The sequence below is a fragment of the Chrysemys picta genome, chromosome 10 (assembly GCF_011386835.1).
Source record: "Chrysemys picta bellii isolate R12L10 chromosome 10, ASM1138683v2, whole genome shotgun sequence".
Taxonomy (NCBI): domain Eukaryota; kingdom Metazoa; phylum Chordata; order Testudines; family Emydidae; genus Chrysemys; species Chrysemys picta.
The window spans coordinates 48,211,134-48,235,055 of record NC_088800.1 but is presented as its reverse complement, the minus strand read 5'-3'; the positions used below and the strand labels follow the sequence as shown (position 1 = coordinate 48,235,055).

General features: G+C 49.4%; 1 protein-coding gene across 1 annotated transcript in view; it reads left to right on the top strand.

The window, feature by feature from the left end:
- The window catches only part of FBXL16 (F-box and leucine rich repeat protein 16), a 78,687-nt gene that overhangs the window by 25,983 nt on the left and 28,782 nt on the right, over positions 1-23,922 (top strand). The window contains exon 2 of the mRNA XM_008166836.3: positions 19,835-20,553. Within this exon, the coding sequence (XP_008165058.1) occupies positions 19,849-20,553 (705 nt within the window). The 5' untranslated portion in view covers positions 19,835-19,848. The remainder of the gene's footprint in view (positions 1-19,834; positions 20,554-23,922) is intronic.

Genomic DNA, 23,922 nt, shown 5'->3' with positions numbered 1-23,922 from the left:
GGGGGTCTTCTCCCAGACACAAGCTCCCAGGCACTACCACAGTACAAACAACACTGATAAACCCCAGTCACGTAGCTGAGTGTCTGCTGAGACTGCGAGTTCCAGTATGTCTACACTGTAATCTGTGATGTGATTGCAGCTTGTGTAGACATTCCTTCACATGCACGGCTACACCTGGCAATGAAGATGTAACCATACAGGCTTCAGCATAGTTTGGACAAGCATGCTGGAGATCTGAGGACCTACCTGTGTTACTGAAGCCCATGCCACCACATCTATGCTACAGTTAAGTGGGTTTGGCTGCCTCTCTGAGTCAGATGGCTTTGACTGGATTGAAGGAAGATGGATTTCTGAGGAAGAGAGGATCTTAAGTGTGGGCTGAGCTGTCCTGGGGGAAGAGCCATGGGAGCAGCAAACCCCAGGCAGAAGGCTTGAGCTGAGCTCTGCTACCTTATTTTTGTTTTTCTTTGCTAACAAAGCCAAACTCCAGGAAAGGTGAGTTTGGATTCTATATAGTAGATGGGCTGTGTTTGCAAAGCAGGTAGGGAAAGATGCCAGCAGTTGTGGCTGTTTAGTGATGTGTCCACTTGTGTGCTGAGGAAAGAAAGGACTGAAAGCACCAAATGATTCCATAAGGCTGCTGAACAGGTGGCAGCTGATAATGACTATTCTGGACTATATCAATTTGGTCCGATTCAAACTTAAGATGGAAACTCTGAATCTTGTGCATTACAAATCTCTGGAACTGCCAATTCCCACCGTTTGTGAATTTATAGTTAGTGTCCATTCTGTTTTCTCCTAATCACTTTCTTGCAACAAATGCACATTAAAGGTGTAATTGCATTTGCCATTTTCTGACCCAGTCCCTCATTGTTTCAGAGTTTTACCTAGAGCTGGACCCCTAGCCCAAACACCCTCCAACTTCAGGGGAATGTTCAGAATCTGAGCCTGGAACTACAACCACATTTTGTGAATGCCTCGCCTTTATAATGGACTGAAACAAAAACCAAGATCTAATCTCTCCCTCAAATTTAGGGTGTTTGAAATCTGGATCCAGAACTGAACGTTGTGCCTTGAGCCTATCTCTGCCGTTAGAAATGGTGTAGGAGCCACATCAGCCCAGGCTCCTCTGTTTTGAAGTCTTTTGGGATTCCATCATTCTCTTATATACTGACCAGCCCTCATCTTTTCATTTTATTTGCAAAAGTGCACAGCAGGCAGCTCACTCTTTACTGTACATCACTGAAGTACCATATAGCATGAGCAAGATTGGACCTCAGAATAATCTTGTAGCTCCCTGCTTGCCTCTTCTGTTCTACCTGATCTATAATTATTTCCTACCATACTCTGGCCTAGGTTACTAATGGCTGGACCCTTCCTCCTCTTAGGCTCAAAGAGAAGCAGAACAGCTGCAGATCCACAAGATGGCCAAACTGTGGAGAGGACCCCCATGGTCATCTCACCCCCTATGTGCTGTAGGGAAGTTTAGGAGAGGGCTGGAGAGGCGTAGTCACTGGATAAGGCATAGCAGGCCTTGGCTGTTGCCGCCTGGAGGTTGCTGGGTGGCTGTGTCTCTGCTACATGCCCAGGCTCCAGGTTCGGCAGGAGGATCCCCACTTGGGTTTTGAGAAGAAGATTGTCCCTGCACCTGTAATTTTTAACCCAATTTGGAACTTCTCCATCAACCCTCCCTTTATTAATGACAGAGTCAGCACCATCTCACTTATCTCATCTAGCAGTCCCTTCCTCTGGTATCTGGGTACTAATATCACAAAGGGCATCTCTGCCCATGCTTCAGAGACCTCTCTGGTCTAACAGTCCTTTTGAACTCTTGCCAGTCTCAGGGCCATGGTGCTGGAGGAATCCTTCAGTGTCACAAAACTGCCAGGTTGGCTTCTACCCAACACTGCCTCATGGTCTTACCCTGGTGGCAGGGGGAATAGGGAGTGGCCAAGGCATCCTTATGCCCTGGAAGCCTCCGATTGCCAGAACAGCCCCTGGGGGCCATAGGCAGCTGGGTATAAATTAGAACAGCCCTGAGGCTACTCTGACTTACCCCAGGAATCAGCCTGGAGTGTAAAGGTGGTTTGAAACTAAGGGTATATCTATACTTTGAGTTAGAGCTGTAATTTCCAGCTTCGCTATACATAACCACCCCACTTCGAGTGAGATAGAGCACTAAAAATCACAGGGTAGCATGATGGTGTGGGTGGTGGGACAGGCTAGCTAGCTAAATACCTCGGGTCCCAGGTGTGGTCATACTCGAGGCAGCTAGCCACTTCCAGCTCCAAGTGTAGATGTTCCCATCCCCTCTGCACTTGTGTCAAGCCCACCTTGGTTGGGGGCCCAAGATGATTTTGCCATCATAGCAACTGGGTCTTGATCCTGACTCCTAAATTCAGGGAAAGGAGTATAGACACTGGGGGTTTGATTCAGGACCGATTGCTGAGAAACCCCACTGAGAGCTCTAGTGAGAGCATGGGGTGAAGAGTCTGTGAAACAGCAAGAGGCAGAATTTAAGGCACCAGCAATGTAAGATAAAAAGAAACATATGCTCCAGCTAGCTCCACCTGCTCTGCATAGCTAAGCTCGCGTGCTCATGTGCTCAGCATGTGCTGTGCTATTGTAGGTCAGCTAAGGTGCTGCACTCCCGCATGGGCTGCATGTCTGTTAGGAGGAATACAGAGCTCAGCCCTGTTGTCCAGGCAGTACAGATGCGCTTGGTGTACTCTCTTCACAGGCGAAACTCCCATTGAAGTCAGTAGGAGTTTGGACTGCAAGCTTGGGTCATAAATCTTTACTAACGGTATTAAAAATGGATGTATGTACCGTGTTCAGTGCCATGATTTCTCAGAGCAATAACATCTGTGACATAGCCATATACGACTGTATTTATAGTTATGAACCCATTGCCATCTCAGTCTGCATAGCTGTCACTTAGCTCAGATCTGCAGAGGAAATAGACATTAAACCAATAACTCTCACAACAGTCATCAGAGGTAGGTGTTGTTTTCCCCAGTCTGCAGAGGGGGACAACTGAGGCACAGAGCTTAAGAGCCCAGTGTCAAATCCGTGGCAGAAGTAGGAATAGAACTAACCCCCAGTCCCTAGTCTAACCATTAGTCAACATTGCCTCACTAGGTTGGCAAGACATTAGACCCAGGTTTTGGGGGATACATGTGTACAATGCAGATACGAAAAGTGTGCATGTTATTTGTGTGCCTGCTGTGAGCGTGCAATTAAAAGGATTGTGCATGCAACTGTGACAGATGCCTGAGCTAGCGGCTAGCTATTGTTGTGATGATCATTTGTCTAGTGGTTGCTGGCCATGTGTTCTCCACTCTAGAACACACAACAACACACACAGTCCCTGCCCCAAAGAGCTTGCTACTGAAGTGCCTGGTTTGGCCTCTCTTCCTCATGTGATTTCCCTGGGGCTACTCAACCTGAATGACGATGGCAGGATTGGGCCCTAAAGAGATGAGCTATCCATACCGGTGTATTTCACAGTATGTCCCATCTCTGGGTGTCGGCCTCTGAGATCGTAAGAGGGGACAAGCATGCCTTATATTTGCTGGTACCTATATGGCAGAGCACAGGATCGATGAAAAACCAATGGTAATTAAGTATATTATAAACACAGTGCCAGATCCTCAGCTGATGTGAATCATCAGTGGTGCCACTGGCTTTAGTGGAGCTGTGCCAGTTTATACCAGCTGAGGATCTTGGCCCTTGGTCTTCAAGCAAGCTGGGTTATATATTAAATACGATGCTGGGAGGCCACAGCTGCATAGATCAGAGCTGCTGATTTTAATAAACATTCATATTTCAGATGCACTGTGTAGCTCATACATCCCAAGATGTGTATCTGTCCTGCCATCCTGCAGGAGACCATGCTGATCAAGTCCTTTAAAAGCTTAAATAGAGCAGCGAGCAGAGGGGAAGGCATGGGAACCATTGTGAAAGCATGGAGCATGCATCCTCATGGCACAGGAAGCTCCTTTCTCCAGTGAAGGTTTTAGGGAGGCTGGGCTGAGTCACTACTAGTTCACCCTTGTCCTAGAATAGCTGGGCAAGAGCCATTCTAGTCCCCGAGCTGACGACTGCTGCTGAGTAATCAAAGGACACAGCAGGCAGTTTTCTCCTGACACACAGTCCCAGGGAGCCTGGGGCCAGGGCAAACTGATAAATGGCTGAGAGAGCAGGGAGGGTTTCTGTGGGAAAGCATCAGGGAGCAGGTACAGCAAGTGCTCCCAGGGAGGAAAAAGGAAGCCAAGCTCAGTGGAGCAGTTGAGGGATGTGCGGCTGATTAAAGGATCAATCTCAGCCAGATTTAGGGCTTTGGGGCAGAGGGCACTCAGGAGTACCAGGATGTTGTTGGCTGATATTACCCCTTACATTTGAGGAAGCTGTAGATCCCTGGAATCTATCTAAGCTCTGCATGATTTATACCCTACTCATCACCATGGACCTTATCCAAAATCCATTAGACTCACTGGGAATCTGTCCACAGACTTTAGTGGGCTGCCCATGCACATATGCTTTTAATGTCACACAGGCAAGGTCCCTGGAACTCCAGCTCTATGCTAGTGTTTCGGTGATGTCCGCTACCAATGCAGCTAGGGCTTAATTAGCACCTTCCCTTTGAAGTGGGAGCCTAAAGCTTTCACCCAGATAGTGCAAATCCTGGTGATTAATTATCTGCCTTATGGTCCCCAGAGGAGGCACTAGAACCTGTTCTTTTGGCGCACCAGGAAATTTAAGGCTGGCCATGGTGGGAATTAATTGAGACCTGGACATCTTGGATCAAGATGCAAGCTTGCATGAGTAGATCATTGGTTAGGGTGTTTTCTGAATCCTGCTCTGAACCTGAGCCGTAGAGGATGGCAATCTGGTATAGCTCCCTGAGCCTGGCTCTTTAGCTCAACCTGTAGCAGCTCATGCTTTTAGCTCTTGGTTGTCCCTGTTTCAGTGCCTAGTGTGCTGGCCAAGATGGCAGCCATCACTCACACTAAGACCTGAAGATGCTTCAGACCACACAGCTGTAGCGAAGAAGTGGGCAGTAGCCCACGAATGCTTATGCTCTAATAAATTTGTTAGTCTCTAAGGTGCCACAAGTACTCCTGTTCTTTTTGCGGATACAGACTAACACGGCTGCTACTCTGAAACCTGACAGCTTTAATGAAGATGAGAGCAGCTGAAATCAACTGCATTTTAGATGCCACCATAAGGGCTCCTGCAAGCTGCCAATATGGTCCTGGGTTGGGCACATTGTGGGTGCCCCCAAGAGTTCTAAATCATTTGCAGGACTGATGACTGCTCTTCTTTCAAATAAGCAGTGATGGTCCTAAGACAAAATCCTGGATCCAGGAAAGTTCTGAGCCAGATCCATCTCTATAGCACATCGCCTGAGCCTATTGGTATTGCTGTGCCAATGAGCTACCACGCCACCACTGGGTACCGTGCCTGAACAGAGAGGGCAGAGTCAGCATGTGGACAAGTTCTGCAACCATCTGACAGAGCATAAAGACCTAGGCAACTGGTTTGTGTTGATTATCTATGGATGAGGGAACCTCCAATGGCTGGGGGTTGGGACCCAAAGCTCAGATGGCTGGCTGAAGCAGAGGGGTTACCTATTAGCCCCCAGGGGCATCTCACTCAGAGTGTTAAAGGCCAGTGTGCAAGGCAGAGACACTAGAGGAGTGTTTCCAGGTCCTACTGCAGAAGAGAGGCGAGTGAGGGAATGGGCCAGCCTCATGCTCCCCAGGAAATGTTTAACCTGGGATTTAGGAGGAGTTGTCCCATCAGCCCTTTCCCAGGCAGAATAGAGGGAGACTGAACCAGCCAGAAGTGGGTGGAAGGCTGTCGCCTGCCCAGGCCCCTCATAAAGGCAGCAGAAGGAAAGAGCACCTGGGTCTGCTGGGAAGAAGGGTTCCTGTGGGTGATTGTTGGGGGGTGGGGGCAGTAGGTCACTTACACTCTTGCACTGCTTCTGGGCCAGCTGAGAGATTGGAAGCACCCTGGGCATTCAGGATCCTGGGAAAGGTTCTGGCCAGGTGCAGATCCTGGGCTCTGGATGAGGAGGGATATTTGCTTGGAACCTGCTTTGCTATGGAATGGATCAGTATCATTGGGCAGGAGCAAGTTGATGAATGAAGTCCTGACAGAGCTATGGTCTGGTGTCTGCTGAGATGACTCTGCCCCATTCACATGGCTATAGTGACTCTCTGCCAGCCACTCAGGTAGCTGGAGTTCACAAGGCCAATCTGGAAACCTTGCAGCTGCAGGATTTGCTGAGGTGAGAAGCACGCTGCTCAGGGAGGGACAAAGCCGTGAGTGTTTCAGTCAAGCAATGTAAGCACAGGGCTGGGAGTGAGGAATCTTGGGTTTGATCCCTGATTCACTGTCCCAAGGAACTGACACACTAAGTTGAGAAGACAGACAAAGGGTGGGAGGGGAAACAGAGCACAGAGTGAGGAAGTCACTTCCCCAAGGTCATCCAGCAAGTCTGTGCCAGAGCTGGGGAAAGAAACCAGGTCTCCTAATTCCCAGCCCAGTGCCGTCCCCATTAGAATGCTGACCCAGTACAGCAATGAGCTAGCCTGAGCCTGAATTCCTTTGGAAGAGGGACATTGGGCCTTGTTTTATCCCCAACCACTAATCTCCACGTGAGTGAGGTGTGGAGGCTTCATGGGGCCCGTCCCACTCCCCATGAGGCTTCAGGATAACACAGAGTAAGCCCACGGGAAGCAGCCATTTACACCAGACTCCTCCTTCCATTAGGGACTCGGACATCTCCATCATAAATCAAGTGGATAAAATATTTGACTCGACTCACTCCCTGCTTTTATCTCCGGCCCAGGGGAATTGGGCTGCTGAAAGCATGCTCAGGGCCCAATATATGCTGCTGCTCCCAAATTAACAGGCCAGCTAGATGCATGCTGACTTATTTATTTACTGTCTGTAGTTGCCCTGGACCACCTAGGGGATGATGTACCATGCCCCCATCTGCTCTAGCCCAAGCTGGCTTCCTCCTGAGCACTCATTTAGTCATGGGAAGTCCCCAGTTATGCCCCTCATGGAGATTGAACTGTCCAAATTGCTGGCTGAAGCTTGTGTACAGCTGATACCCCCTCTCCCCTTCCTCCTGCTCCAGCACTCCCTGTGCCACTGAAATCTCACTGCAAGCAGCACAGTGCACTGGGTCACCCAGCTGCCTGGGTCCTTTGCAGACTGTTTTCAGTCAGGAGAAGAAACAGGGCCCATCTCGTTCCTCACATGCTGGCTCCCACTGAAATTGGTCAGAAGGCTGAAGTCACCAGGACAGTGATGGCAGAGAGTGGTGCCATTAGGCCTATACATCCGAGGAAGATCCTTCCCTTTTCTCCACCATGCCAGCTAGAGCGCTGGCCACAATTCCCCCTGCCTGGCTATTTCTGACTTGGGCACCAGTAGGCCTAGTGGAGAGCAACTAACTGTCCCCCTGTTGCTTTCCTTTCCTGGCCTCCCCCACCATGAGTGTGGTCACCACTGGCCTCCTGAGCAGCTGAGGGAGGAGGAGTGGCTCAGCTGGAGGGAGGTCAGAGATAAATGGGGTGGCTGGTTGGGAGAGACAGCCACCCCACTTGTCTCTGATCTCCCTCCAGCTGAGCCAAAGGTGAAAAGGGAGCTAGCTGGGGCTCTCACACATGTGACTTTGCAGAACCCAGAGCTGGGCCTTGCCTGACAGCTTCCTGCAGCTCAGACAGCAATCCTAGCTGCTCTGTATTCAATATAAAGGAAAGGGGAGTGCACGGGTATAGGAGGCTCAAGTCAGGACTGAGGGGCATAGGCAGAGCTGTGTGGCAGCCTGGTAGTGAACTAGCAGGTTCATTCCTAGATTTGGCTCCTGTTGCCATGAACCCAGGGCCCATTCTGCTGCTGCTCTCTGGACAGAGATGCTGTACCCTGGCCATTCTGAGTGGCAAGCTTGCAGGGCCCCTGCCACTCACCTTCTCTCTTGTAAGGCTTCCCCCACTCCACACAGCCTGTGTATGTGTACACCAAGGAGGCAGTGTTTCCCTTCCAGAGGTCCTCTTGTGGCTGGGTAACCAAGGCTCTTTAGGCAAGTCTTGTGTTTGCTGGCAGGGAGGAGAAGCCACTGCTGGGTGCATGGTATTTCTCCCAGCCAGCTGGCACTGTGGAGCCAGTCATCTGTGCTGGCAAGTGACCCTCCTCAGCAGTAGCCCAGAAATCAGACAGACGCTCCCTACTCTCCGCCTCATTTCAACATGTCTGAGTGTGCGCCTCATTTCAACATGTCCTGGGATACAGCTCTCTGTGCATTCAGGAGGCCGCCTGCCACACGGGAGATGGCTCAGAGGTGACATGGAGCCTACCGGCTGCACTGCAGCAGGGAGGAGTCTAAGGAGAGACAGAGGCTCAGGCAGTTTAGGGGCTCAAGACAGGCTATTAATTATTCATGGCCATATTTATAGAAGAAAATGCACTTAAATAATACATCTCAGAAGGAGAGGGGGTTGGGAGCATGGTTCTCTGAAACATGGAATATTTATTGGCCTGTTTCGTTTTCACTCCTTGCTGTCACTTCTCATCAGCATGCTCTGGACTTTTGGGTGATTTTAAGGCAGGCTCAGGCCTCATGCCTGGCATGAGGTTCTGCTTTCTATTGCTATATAAATCTGTATATCCCATATATACAGCTCTTTCTCTCTCTTTGTCCTTCATCTTTCTATCATCTGTCTCTTTATCTCCATGCTTTATCTAGCTCTGTATCTCTCTCCCATGCATACCCTATCTCCCTTTTTCATCTCTTTATCATCACATATATAAGTACCTATATAGGAGAGAAATTTCTGAAAGCAGGTGGTTCTTTGATCTAGCAGAAAAAGGCATAATGAGATTCAATGGTTAGATGTTGAAGCTAGATGAATTCGGACTAGAGATAAGGTGCATGTTTTTAACCGTGAAGGGAACTAACCATTGCAAAATCTTGCCTAAGGATGTGATGGATTCTCCATCATTTGAAGACTTTAAACCAAGACTGGATATCTTTCTAACAGTTCTGCTATTGCTCAAACAGCAGTTATAGGCTTGGTGGAGAAATTACTGGGAGAGTTTCTGTGTTCTGTGTTATGCAAGGGGTCAGACTAGATTATCAGAATGGTATAGTCTGGCCTTAATATCCATCCATCTATCCATCCAAGCCATCTTTCTCCTGGGTGTCTTACCGCTCCCCTGAAATGACAAGAGAGGTGCTGAATTGGGGGGATGCTGTTGACAATTAGAAAGAGGGTCATAGGACCATCAGTTGAAGTCTCCAAAAGGAGATCATCTGGGATCAGCCATACAGCTGGCAAGGCCTTACATGAGAGCAAGGTCCCAAGTAACTGGAGTGGGCTTTTGTTGGGGGTTCAGTCCTGAGTTGTGTCCCTCTTTGGTCTTGCTGCTGGAGCAAAGGGCTGGGCTATGGAGATGAGCTCTTTCCTTCCTCCCTGGCCCCCCTTTCTCTCTTCATCATCTGGCTGTGGGACAGGGTGATAGGGAGAGCCTAAAAGTAGCAGATCCTGCCTGGGCTGCATGGCTCCCAGAAGAGAAGAGCCCCTAACAGCCCCTTGCTTTGAAAGCTATTAAAGCCACCCCTACCTGGGATCAACCCACCTGAAAACAGTAATCAGGAATGGGGCAGATCCCCTGGGATGTCCATAGAAATATAGATCTAGTGTTTGTCAAGCCAGCTGCACCATCCTTGGCATGCATTTTCCTGTTCTGTCTCAGTCTAAAATCTGGTATTTCTGCACTCATTACTCCTGATGTCATTCTGCACCAAAAAATTAAAAATTCTGCAGAATTCTGTTTTATTTGTCAATAAATAAATATGGAGGCTCCAGCATGGCAGTGGGGAGCACAGGCCACTGGCTGCACGAAGGTGGGAGATCACCCTGCAGCCTTCCCACCCCCGGGAGATGGACTCAGCAGTGAGGCTGCACCCAACCCTGACACAGCACAAGGTCTGGGCCTGTCCCGGAAACACCCTGGAGCCCTGCCCCTCTGCACCAGGTGTGGAGCAGGCAGGCTCAACCAGGCAGGATCCAAGTGTGAGAGGCTCAGTTTTGGGGGATCCAGGTGTGAGGTGAGAGGGTTCTGTGTGGGACAATCTGGGTGCAGGCAGCTCAGTGGGGGGTCTAGGTGTGGGGGATCTGGATGCACAGAGGCTTGTTGGGAGGGGGGTGTTCCAGGTGCAGGGGCAATGTGACTCTGCAGGGGCTTCCAGGTGAAGATGGTTGGGGCTCAGCGGAGGGATCTGGGTGTGGGGGGTCTCAGTGGGGGACTCTGGGTGTTGGGGGAGTGGGGCTTGGTGGGGTGGGCATCTGGGTGCAGCTAGTTGGGGGTCAGTGACCACCTTCTTGTTGCTAACATATCTGTAGAAACCCTTCTTATTACCCTTCACATACCTTGCTAGCTGCAACTCCAAATGTGCTTTGGCCTTCCTGATTACATCCCTTCATGCTCGAGCAATATTTTTATACTCCTCCCTAGTCATCTGTCCAAGTTTCCACTTCCTGTAAGCTTCCTTTTTGTGTTTAAGCTCACCGAAAATTTCTCTGTTAAGCCAAGCTGGGCGCCTGCCATATTTGCTATTCTTTCTGCACATCAGGATGGTTTCTTTCTGCACCTTCAATAAGGCTTCTTTGAAATACAGCCAGCTCTCTGGACTCCTTTCCCCCCTCATATTAGCCTCCCAGCGGATCCTGCCCATCAGTTCCTGAGGGAGTCAAAGTCTGCTTTTCTGAAGTCCAGGGTCTGTATTGTGCTGCTCTCCTTTCTTTCTTTTGTCAGGATCCTGAACTCGACCATCTCATGGTCACTGCTGCCCAGGTTGCCACCCACTTCTACTTCCCCTACCAATTCTTCCCTGTTTGTGAGCAGCAGGTCAAGAGGAGCATGGCCCCTAGTTGGTTCCTCCGGCACTTGCACCAGAAAGTTGTCCCCAACACTCTCCAAAAACTTCCTGGATTGTCTGTGCACTGTTGTATTGCTCTCCCAGCAGATGTCAGGGTGATTGAAGTCCCCAATGAGAACCAGGGCCTGTGATCTGGAAATTCTGTTAGTTGTCTGAAGAAAGCATCCATCTATCTCATCCTCCTGGTCTGGTGGTCTATAGCAGATGCCCACCACAACACCACCCTTGTTGCTCTCGCTTCTAAACTTAATCCAAAGGCACTCAACAGGCTTTTCTCCAGTTTCATACTGGAGCTCTGAGCAATCATACTGCTCTCTACATACAGTGCAACTCCTCCACCTTTTCTCCCCCACCTGTCCTTCCTGAACAGCTTATTCCCATCCATGACAGTGCTCCAGTCATGTGAGTTACTCCACCAAGTCTCTGTTATTCCAATTACATCATAGTTCCTTGACTGTGCCAAGACTTCCAATTCTTCCTGCTTGTTTCCCAGGCTTCTTGCGTTCATGTACAGGCACCTAAGATAACTAGCCAATTGCCCTATTTTCTCAGTATGAATCAGGAGGCCTCCCCTGTTGCACCGTCCTCCTTGTGTTTCCTCCCCACTTCCCCACTTACCTCAGGGCTTAGATCTCCGTTCCCCAGCGAACCTAGTTTAAAGCCCTCCTCACTAAGTTAGCAAGCCTGCCTGTGAAGATGCTGTTCCCTCTCTTCATTAGGTGGATCCCATCTCTTCCTAGCAATCCTTCTTCCTGGAACAACATTCCATGGTGGAAGAATCCAAAGCCCTCTCTCCAACACCACCTGCGTAACCACGCATTTACTTCCACAATTCGATGGTCAATACCTGGGCCTTTTCCTTCAACAGGGAGGATGGATGAGAAGCATCAGAAACATCTCCCTTCCCCCCCAGGTTAACCTAACTAATCACTGTCCCACCACTGGGCTGACATGCTCCATTGCACACCTATTGGATGGAGCTTGCCAGCCTGTGGATGGCACTGTTTCACAGAGACATTGGGACTGAGTGTGATCTCACTCCCACTAGATTTATACAGGTAAGCTCCTTAACTTCAGTGGAGTTACTCCTGATTTACCCCAGTGTAGGTGAGATCAGACTCAGGCCCCGTGTATCAGGCAGTAAAAACCTGAGGATGGCAGGAGCCACTAGGATGCTGCTCAGTCATTTGCCATGCAGCCCCTCTGGTCTTGGACCAACGAACCAGTCCTGTTGGCAACTGGGCAGAACACAAGTGCTGAATCAGATGGAGCCTTTTCCATCAAGTTCAGAAAACAGCAGGTCATGAACCATTAGGGACCATGTCTTAGTGTTCCATTCACAAAGGCAGATGACAATATATACCATGTGCTGAACAGTGTGCGACCCAGGCCATTCCCTTTTCTGTGATAGGCAGTGTCCTCTGTCAATCTATCCCCTACACCAAGAGCAGCCAGACTTTGCTCAATGGAGGTCCATGGCAGCAGCTTGCCAGGAGCCCAAGAGCCACAGTTAGTGTGTGTGGAATGAAGCAGATCACAGTTGCCCTCAGCTGCATTCTCCCAGGCTCCATCTTGAGCCAAGCTGAGCCCAAATACCAGTGCCTGCAGATGAGTGGTTTCTGCAGCAGGAGACAGGTCCATACACAAGGATGGGGGCAGCTGGGGGCTGACCTTAGAACTCCGTAGTCTGGGGCAAGTCCTAACCTACAGTTTCTCCTCAGTCTCTTCCCTTCAGGGCTGGAGTTACCACAGCCATGGGGCCCCTGAATCCGGGTATGTTGGTTGGAGAGGCCCTCTGTAGTGTGGGAGGTGCCAAGATCAGAATGGGAGGAGGATTTGATCTCTGTGGGAAGCTCATCCTATCTTCTGGGCATATTACTGCCTGTTTGCTTGGCACACTTGACACTACAGGTGCATGTCTCTGTTGTTTGTGAGATGGAGAAAGGGCCATCACCTCCTGTCAATGGAGACAACCCTAGATCCTGATGCTCATTCTATCATGTCTCATTTCCTGCTTCTACAGCACATTACAGTCCTCCCAAAACCCCGTGAGTGATACTGTGGGTGGTGCTGTGCCACTTTAACATGCAGGCAGATTGAGCCTACTGTTGGGACTCATTAAGAAAGGTTTAGATAATAAGACAGAAAATATCATATTGCCTCTATATAAATCCATGGTACGCCCACATCTTGAATACTGCATGCAGATGTGGTCGCCCCATCTCAAAAAAGATATATTGGAATTGAAAAAGGTTCAGAAAAGGGCAACAAAAATTATTAGGGGTATGGAACGGGTTCCATATGGGGAACAATTAATAAGACTGGGACTTTTCAGCTTGGAAAAGAGACGACTAAGGGGGGATATGATAGAGGTCTATAAAATCATGACTGGTGTGGAGAAAGTATATAAGGAAGTGTTATTTACTCCTTCTCATAACACAGGAACTAGGGGTCCAAATTAAATTAATAGGCAGCAGGTTTAAAACAAACAAAAGGAAGTATTTTTTCACACAACGCATGGTCAACCTGTGGAACTCCTTGCCAGAGGATGTTGTGAAGGCCAAGACTATAATGGGGTTCAAAAAAGAACTAGATAAGTTCATGGAGGATAGATCCATCAATGGCTATTAGCCAGGATGGGCAGGGATGGTCTCCCTAACCTGTTTGCCAGAAGCTGGGAATGGGCAACAGGGGATGGATCACTTGATGATTACCTGTTCTGTTCCTTCCCTCTGGGGCACCTGGCATTGGCCTCTGTTGGAAGACAGGATACTGGGCTAGAGGGACCTTTGGTCTGATCCAGTATGGCCGTTCTTATGAGCCACAGGGAGGAATGACTTACTCAACACTGTATGGAGCGCCATGTGGAGCACTGTGCCTTTAAGAGGCTCTGGGAAGAGCTAGTTGAAACTGGTGATAACTGAACACCACCGGCCAGAATTAGGCCTAGGCAGCTCTTGGCTTCCAGATGCCTCCTCCATCACCTGGATCATGCTGCCTAACAAATACAGCCATACTAATCATAATGGAACAGGAGGTGAAGCCAGGGGATGAAAAGCTGGAGGGAGGCAGGTCCTGTGAATGGGAAGAGAGGTGGGGCCATGCCCAATGTGGGGAGCAGGTTGCCCCAGCCAATCTTATTACTAAGATGGGGGTCACACAAGAACATGTTGAGAACCTCTGATTTATTCCACAAAGTGTCCATTAGCAGATCCCGATTGTCTCTAGTCTACCCAGTGTCCAGCACTGCTCACTAATACCTGTTGCCAACTCTTGGTCCATGGTTCATTGGTGAGTGCTTCAGTGCATGTCTGCAATTCCAAGCTGGCTGGAGCTGGAGCTCCCACTGAATGGTCCTGCTCCCTGAATGGATGAGCCTAAAATAGGTCTGTGATCACAAATTCTAGATGTGCTTGTCCCACAGTGGTGCCAGCTGCCCTGCTTCTGTGTTCGTTTATGCTAGTAACCTTAGAATCATAGAAGATTAGGGTTGGAAGAGACCTCAGGAAGTCATCTAGTCCAACCCCCTGCTCAAAGCAGAACCAACCCCAACTAAATCATCCCAGCCAGGGCTTTGTCAAGCCGGGCCTTAAAAACCTCTAAGAATGGAGATTCCACCACCTCCCTAGGTAACCCATTCCAGTGCTTCACCACCCACCTAGTGAAATAATTAATGAGATATCCATCTCCTAGAACTGGAAGGGACCTTGAAAGGTCATCGAGTCCAGTCCCCTGCCTTCACTAGCTGGACCAAGTACTGATTTTGCCCCAGATCCCTAAGTGGCCCCCTCAAGGATTGAACTCACAACCCTCGGTTTAGCAGGCCAATGCTCAAACCACTGAGCTATCCCTCCCCCAATTAGTGTTTCCTAATATCCAACCTAGACCTCCCCCACTGCAATTTGAGACCATTGCTACTTGTTCTGTCATCTGCCACCACTGAGAACAGCCGTGCTCCATTCTCTTTGAACTTTGTTTGCTACAAAATCCATCTGGAGCTAAATGAATTAAAAAGGGGCATGAGCACAGCAGGTGGGGTGAGCTACTGAGCTTGTTTATCCATATAGGGCCTGATCCTGCTCTCACTTAAGTCAGTAGCAAAATTCCCATTGGCCTGATCCATCTATACCTGTGCACTGTAGGTGTAAAATATTAGGGGCAAAATCCTGACTGTATTGAATACATAGGAGCTTTATCATTGGCTTAATGGGGCCAGAATTTCACCCTCTGTCCCGAATTATCATCTGAACCAAGGCCCTTTGTACCACTTTGGACAGTGACATTAACATGGGTGTGAATGGAATTAAGCCCACTTTGCCCCTCCAGAGTAGTGTCAAGGGGCCTAAGGCCTTGTTTACACTGCAGAGTTTTGTTGGCAAAAGGCAGGTTTTGGTGGCAAAACAGTGGAGGTGTACACACTGCGATGCCAGTTTTAGTGAAAAAACTCTTCAGTTTTGGCGACAAAATGAAACCACCTCGACGAGAAGCATAGAGCTTTTTGTGCAAAAGTTTTGGCAACAAAGAGCCAGTGTAGATGCTGCCGTTCATTATGTCGACATAACTGGCCTCCCCCAGTATCCCATGATGCCCCCTCTGCTCACTGTTTTCAACTCAGCTGCTCTGCATGCATGTGCCCTGTGACATTGCACCCCATATTCATCATAGTAATATTATTATAATATGGTTATGGCAAGTGTAGCTTGAGTTTAAGAATCTGCAGCCCATTCGTATAATCAGTTAGGATGAGAGATTGTGAATTCAAATCCAATCTATCTAATATATTAAGCTTAAATTGCATTTTTGTTTATTTGCTAGGTAATCTGCTTTGATCTCTTTGCTATCACTTATAATCACTTAAAATCTATCATTTGTAGTTAATAAACTTGTTTTTGCTTTATCTGAAGCAGTGAGCTTGGAGTGAAGTCTGTGGGAATCTTACCTCAGAGGGGCTGTTGCATATTCCTCTCCACATTGAGGGGGAGGAGAACTGGATAATAAATTCATACTGGTTGGGGTTTGGACCAGGGCAGGATGGTATCGCTCTGGGGTCCTAGACTGGAAAGCTGGAGGTTATTTTGGCTGTAGCTTCTCTGTTGTTGGTTCACATGCAGTGGCTGGTCAGAGAGCCTGCATGTAACTGCAGCTGTGTGTGTCCCTACCTGTGTGTATGCTGGTGAAAGTGTAAGACTAGGAACCATGTCTACAGCTTGTCACAGCAGCACAGCGGGAAAGGAAGCCCAGGCTGCTGGGTCAGAGGGCTCAGTGGTACACCAGTTCCAGGTGGCACCGGGGGGGGGGGACTTGTCACACGCCCCTCCTCTTTTAAAATTCCAGGAAGTTTTGACATTCCTCAGCACAGAGGGCTCACAGAGCTGCTGAGGATGCTGCTCCCAGCAGCTGAGGAGGCTGTGGGAGAACTCGGAGGGAATCACAGAACCATATGCAGGCAGAGTGGGCTGCTGCTGCAGAGGATGGGGGAGGAAGGAAGGAAGGGGGGAGAAACTGCTGTGCTGTGCAGAGCCAGGGGCTGATGTGCAGGGGTGTCCACTCCCCCAGGATTGGTTGCTCAGGCTTCTGTCTGAACTTAAAGAGACAGCATGCTGACACACTCTCCACCAATACACAGACTTCCCCAACACACATTCTGTTTCTGTCTCTTCCCCGCCCCCCCACACTTCCTGTCACACCCTCCCTCTCCCTCCCCACACACACTTTAGTTGAAAAGTGGCTGACAATTTAGTAGACAGCCCATGGAATGATGGGTTTGAGAAATCTGCATCATGTTACACTGTACTGCCCCATGAGGCATTGCAAACCCTTCCCAAACCACCCTGTGACCAATTGCACAGGGGGATAGCTACCTACCCACAGTGCACTGCTCTCTGTGTCGATGCAAGAGCTGCTAGTGTGGATGTGCTCTGCTGACACAAGGAGCATAGTGTAGGCAGGCAGCAGTGGTTTAATTAAAGCAGCATAACTTTTTGTTTACTCTGCAGTGTAGACAAGGCTTTAGTGTAGATGAGAAGCTGGCCATACTCTTCAAATTTCGTAGCATTTTACATCTATCTTACAATGATATAAATGCCTGCCCCATGTGCGTGGCAATGACTATTGACATAGGAATGTTCATAGTTGTATTAGCCACAATGAAAATGTATATGGGCTATGAACCATCATGATTCAGGACACCAGCCAACAGCCTGGGGTCAGGAAGGAAATTCCCTCCTGGCCATGTTAATGCATTGGGGGCAAATTCATGTAAGATTTTGCCTGGAAACAAGCAACAATTTTTAGTAACAAACTGTAGTTGCCATGTTGTCCTTACCCCTTCCCCTGCAAGCACTGTCTGGTGCCTTAGCCATGCAATTCCCATTACAATGATTTTTAAACAAAATACCTGTTTATTCATTTGTAATGCACCCAGGATGATTGACATGCAGAATAACACTCTGCAAACCTTACAGGCAGCCAACTCCGGGCTCCACTGCCGCTTTTAGCCACCTACGGCAATGAGCAGGCATGATGCCTCCAGGTGCTAGGAGCACATGCGGCAGCGGTCACTCTCATACCTCTTAACAAGGTGCAGTTTGCAGTCCTCCCTCACCAGCTACTACCCACCGGCTGGTGCAGACAGGGAGTCAGGTGTTGGCCCTGCCCTTCACCTTACTGAGCTGCCCCACTTGAGAATCCAGCTCTGAGAGCAGCACTATTCTGCCCCGGGTTCTTACTCCTGTTCTCCTGCGACACACACATTCCTACAACGAAGGAGGGATGGGATCAGCATCCAGCCCCCACCCTGCGCCTGGTGAACAAAGGGCTTGTCATAACAGATCAAACCAAATATCCACTGTCTTTGACAGTGGCCAATACCAGCTGCCCCCAGAAAGGTGCGAGAAAGCTCTTGATGGACAGCTATGCATTAACATTAACAGTTGGTGCCCTGAATCATGATGGTTCATAGCCCATATACATTTTCATTGTGGCTAATACAACTATGAACATTCTTATGTCAATGGTCCCATTTGTCCATTGCCCCACACCTGGGGCAGGCATTTATATCATTGTAAGATAGGTGTAAAATGCTACCAAATTAGAAGGGTAGAGCCAGCTTCTCATCTACACTAAACTTGACACTGCTCTAGAGGGGCTAAGTGGGGTCAGTTCCATTCACACCCATGTTAAGGTCACTATCCAGAGTGGTACAAGAGCCTTGGGTTAAATAACAATTCAGGATAGAGGGTGAAATCCCAGACCATTATGTCAGTGGCATAGCTCCTATTGACATCAGTGGGGTCAGGATTTCACCTCTAGTGTTTTACACCTACAGGATCAGACCCCAGTTAAACAGCCCACCCCACACCCTCCTGAGCATCAAACTGTGCTAACCTTATCCCTATTCCTCTACAGGTTTATTTTGCACCAGGAATGAAGTCTTCAGAATACTATTATTTATTGTGTGGATTACGGTATCCTTAGCACTGGTATGCAAGGCACTGTACAAACATATAACAAAGAGAGAGGGATGCTGCTTTCCAACCCAAGGAGATGAAAGGCCATGTTTACACCATTGGAAGATGTTGCTGCTTTGCATTCATGGGGCTATTTAAAGGGATTTAAAGTGCTGCGTTCCACTGATTGTAAAGAGGAAGGAAAGACTGTTTGATTTTAGGCCAGATTCTGCCCTGAGTTCCCCCCTTGAGGGATCAAATTGAGCCAGTGAGGTTGCATGAGGGTGGCAAAGGGAGGAGTGCCCCCCCAGCATTACACCCCATTGTGCTGTGGTGGTGCTGGTGCAGGGCCAAAGAGCCCTGTGGTCTCATCAAGGTGAGTTGAGGATGTTGTGGCAAGCATTCTTTTAATATCATGACTTTTGCCAGCAAAAAAAAGCGTCTGTTCCTGAGTTTTCAGTATGCAGGACCCAGATATGATAGTGAGGAGGACCATGTAAGGAGAGAGAGAGAGAGAGAGGCCTTTCAGAGCTCCACACCCCCCTGCCCTCACCCCTTCCACTACAAACACACCAGATTTAGAGATTCATGTTATTGTCCCATCCTTGCCTTTTGAAATGCACTGGGTCTGCTTATATATGGAGGAGAATGGCGGCCTCTAGTGGCACATGCTGGGATAAACATTTGACACAGGAAGAGAAGATTGGCTTGTCTGGAGACCCAGGATTGCTGCAGTTTGAAAGTAAAACTGCAAGACGGATTGTCCCATTCCCACCCAGCTCCCCTTATCTGTGGAAATAGAACAAGGCATCAGGTTTCCTCCCAGGGTATCCCTACACTGTGCAGTTACAGTCATGGAATCCCAATTCCTTTTGTTGCAGAGTTGTGACTCACATTGTAGGGCTGATGGTCAAGTGAGTGATGCAGCTGGGAAGGGACAGAAAGAAAAGGTTCCTTCTTGATGGATGGGCCTCCTGCAATGCGTTTTCAGAATTCCAGACTCTCAGCCATAGCCTTTACCTACAAAACCATCCCCCCTTGGGCATCAGTTGTATGTTCAGGCCTTTTTTTTAACTAAGAGCTTCAGCCAGGTAACTGCAGTCCTGGAGCATTAATATCCCATCTGAACTTGAGGGGCAGTTCCACTGAATAACACTGCCCCCTGGGCCAGAGCCCCACCATGTGCAGACCAGGTGGAGCATTTAAGGCCATAGCCAGTGGAAGTCTCTGGAGATGTAACACACACAGGGAAGGGGCAGGACAAGGTGAGATTCTTAGAGCACCTCTAGGCTCAGTTGGCCTCGCATCTCAGCTTTGCCCTGGGTCTGCATGTACATCTCAGGCTCCTCCCTCTCCCAACAGGTCTCCAGACAGGCACCCGGGAGGGAGAATTGCCCCCTAACCTCTCCCCATTGTGTTCCAGAGTGACCGTAGAAGATGTCGAACCAGAGTACTGGTGACACCAAGCCCCCATGTTTACCCCGGAATGGACTAGTGAAGATCCCCAACCAGCCCAATGGACTTGGCTCTGCCAGCATCACCAAAGGGACACCAGCAGTGAAAAACCGGCTGTGCCAGCCTTCTTCCGTGCCTGCTATCATCAGCCCAGCCTTATCCAATCACAGTGACCTTCCCATACCCAGTCTGGCATCACCACTGTCCTTGGCAACTCTGGCAGGGGTGCCGTCTCCTTCTGGCACCTCCATGGTGGGACTGAACTTGAGTGAGGCCTCCCCGACAAATGAGCACCCCTCCCCAGAGAGGCACCCTGACTCCCCCACGGAAAGGCAGCTTGCTGTGGATGAGAAGATCCTCAACCGTTTGTTCTGGTACTTTTCAGCCTGTGAGAAATGTGTCCTGGCCCAGGTGTGTAAGGTGTGGAGGCGGGTCCTGTACCAGTCCAAGTTCTGGGTAGGCCTGACACCAGTGCTGCACACCAAAGAGCTCTACAACACCCTGCCCAGCGGTGAGAAGGAGTTTGTTAACCTCCAGGGCTTTGCTGTCCGGGGCTTTGACAGCTTTTGTCTGGTGGGGGTCTCAGACCTGGACATTTGTGAATTCATTGACAACTACCCCCTGTCCAAGAAAGGGGTGAAGTCCATGAGCCTTAAGAGATCGACCATCACGGATGCAGGGCTCGAGGTAGGTCTCCTGCCCCCCAGTCTGGCTACCGGGAACCACTGAGATGCGGCTGAGTGATGGAAGACTCTTGTTCACTGCAGTCCAGCTCCCGGGAGCAAGGCAGGGTTCTTCCTAGTCACATGTTTTGTAGCGTTCTCTCCAGTCTGGTTTGAAATGTCTCAAATGATGGTGCTCCCAGCACTTCCTGGGAAGCCTTTTCCACAGCCCCATAGAACTCACTAATTTGCCATTGCTGAATTCCATCCCATTATTCCTTATGATCCCAAAACAATCCTGCCTCTCTTTGGGGTCTGAATTCCATCCAATCTCTCTCTGGTGAGCCGTGCCTGCTATTTCTGGGTCAATCACACCACAGCTGGACTGTTGTTATTACAGAAGTAGCACCTCAGGTCCCAATTGTGAGCAGGGCCCCATTGTGGTAGGTACTGTATAGACACACCGTCACTGCCCCAAAGAGCTCAGAATCTCAGGCAAGAGACGGGAAGGAAGTGTTGTTATGTCCATTGTATGTATGGGCAGCTGAGGCCCAGAGGGATTTTAAGTGAATTGTCCAAGATCACATAGGAAGGCTGTGGTAGAGCGAGGAATTGAATCCACTTGACCTAAGGTTTAGGCCAGTGCCTTAGCCACAAGATCAGCCTAACACCTCTCTGATTGCTGGTGTGAGCCTCTGCCTAAGCTGCCCAGACTCTCCCTTGCCATAGTGCCAGTGCAGTGCAAGAGAAAACACACTCCTTTAATTCTGTAGCCACAGTCCAGAGAGAATGCTGTGTATCCAAATATATTGGCTACAAATTCCCATGATTCCTCCCTTCCCTGGGAGGCTGGGAGCTAGTTAAACAGATCTGTGTCAGCTAAACAGATTGCTTCCTTTTGACACCCCCATAGTTCCACCTCACTGTCTTCCCTCGGAGTTGGAATACAGTAACTCCCCACTTAACGTCCCCTTGCTTAACGTTGTTTCGATCTTACATCCCTGCTCAATTATAGAACATGCTCCATTTAAAGTTGTGCAATGTTTTGCTATAACATTGTTTGGCTGCCTGCTTTGTCCACAGCTGGCAGCCCTCCTATCAGCTCTCCTATGCCCCCCCACCAACAGCGCCTCCTGCCCGCCGGCAGACCCCGCAGATCAGCGCTTTCCCCCTCCTCCCCACACCTCCTGCCCGTGGCAATCAGCTGGCTTGTGGCGTTCAGGAGGCAGAGAAGGGAGGGGGAGCCTGCGCGCCGTGTTCTCGCTTCTCCCTCCTCCCTCCTGCCTCCTGAACGCTGCAAGCCAGATGATTGCCTTGGGCAGGAGGCAGGGGAGGGAGCGGGGAGAAGCGAGGATGCAGCGTGCGGAGTAAGGCGGGGGGGAGAAGAGGCATGTTAAGGGTGGGGGCTTGGGGGAAGGGGTGGCATGGGCGGGCCAAGGATTGAGCCCCCTGTCCTTGGTGCTTGCAGAGTAGGGGAAGCTGCTGCTGCTGCTGCACAACATGCTTTTCCTAGCCTATAGCACCTTCAGCCTCCTTGCCTGCCTCATTGTCTCCAGTGCCAGTGGGCTGTGCCTGTGTGGGCTAAGGCGGGGGCACCTCCCAACTATAGTACTGTACTATATGGCAAAAAAAAAATTCCCTGGAACCTGCCCCCCACCCCAGTTTACATTCATTCTTATGGGGAAATTGGATTCACTTAACATCGTTTCACTTAAAGTCGCATTTTTCAAGAACATAACTACAACGTTAAGTGACAAGTATCAGAGGGGTAGCCATGTTAGTCTGGATCTGTAAAAAGCGACAAAGAGTCCTGTGGCACCTTATAGACTAACAGATGTATTGGAGCATAAGTTTTCGTGGGTGAATACTCACTTCGTCAGATGCATGTCAGATGCAACGTTAAATGAGGAGTTACTGTACTAGATTCACTGCCCCCTGCTGGCACCTGAAGGAGTGAGCACCTAAGGTCTGGGATCAAGCTGAGAAAGCCTGCATGGTATGACATAACACTCATCCCCAGGCAACTGAGTCAGCCTGAGTGGATCATTATGGACAGGGCCCAGTCTCATCACTCCTTAGTCTCTGTACTCAGCAGCACTTCTGCATTATGGAGGTGAGCCAGGCCCCCATGCTGAGCTCCCCTCATTCTCCCCAGGGGGCAGGACTCCACAGGCCTGGGACTCACTTCTGTTTTTTTGCTTATCTTCCTAAAAGCTAATGCATCAGGGTTTTAGCCAGGCACCTGCAGGGGCGAGGAAGGATTTTTTTCCCTTCCAACGTATGCTGAGGTGGGGAGTTGATCTTCTTCCTCGGAAGAATCATTGATGGCCACAGCTGGAGATGGGACACTGAGTGGTATGGCAGGGCTCTGAGGTGGTACCAAGAATTCTTTCGCTCGGGTGTGTGGCTGGCTGGTTCTTGTTCATGTGCTCAGGGTCTAACTGATCTCCCTGTGTGCTTGGGAAGGAATTTCCCACAGGTCAGACTGGCAGTGCCTTCCTCTGGCTTGCCTTCCTCTGCAGCATGTGGGTGAAGGTCACTTTCTAGGATTATCTGGGTGCATCTCACTTAATCATTTCTCTGCCATTCCATTTGCCTTGGGCATTGGTACATGTCAGTCCCTCCTTTTCTCTGCCTAGTCTCCCATGGGCTGTAATCCTTTGGGCTGAGTTCAGTTGTTGGGGATAGTGTGCAGGTGCTGGGTGATGTCAGTGGACTTATGGACAGGAGGTCAGATTGTCACAAGATGGTCTGGTGGTCCCTTCTGGCCTTAAACTCTATGACTCCCCATCTTCTCCTCCACTTCCTTGCCGCATTCTAAGCGAAATCTGGCCCCGGGCACAAACCTTTGATAGGGCAGAATAAAGGCCCTTTACTCCATTGCCCTTTAAAACAATCTGGCCATAATAATATTGCCACCTAGCTTTTCTGCAGGACTTTTCATCCACAGATCCCACCGCATTGTACAAAGGAGGCAAGTATTATTCTCTCCATTTTATACATGGGGAAACTGAGACACAGAAAGGTTAAGTGACTTGCCCAGGGGTCATCCAAAAGGTCATGGGCTGACCTGGGAATAGAACCCAGGTCTCCAGAGTCTTGGACCAATACCTGCACTACTGAAACAACTTTTCAATGCCCCCAGGATTGTTGTGTCTTTTGCTCTTTACACAACAAGAATAATATAAAGAAATCACAAGATACACAAGCATGCCAGTCCTAACTATGTCCATCCTACTGCTCTGGCTGGTTTCTGGTGGCATCTAAAATGGAGAGCATGGTGAGCTCCACAAGAGAGCACGGTGAGCGCCACAAGAAGGCTCACAAATATTGAAAGGGATACTACCATCTTCTTATACACTGCTGTTACACACACAGGAAAGGTGTAGTTAAA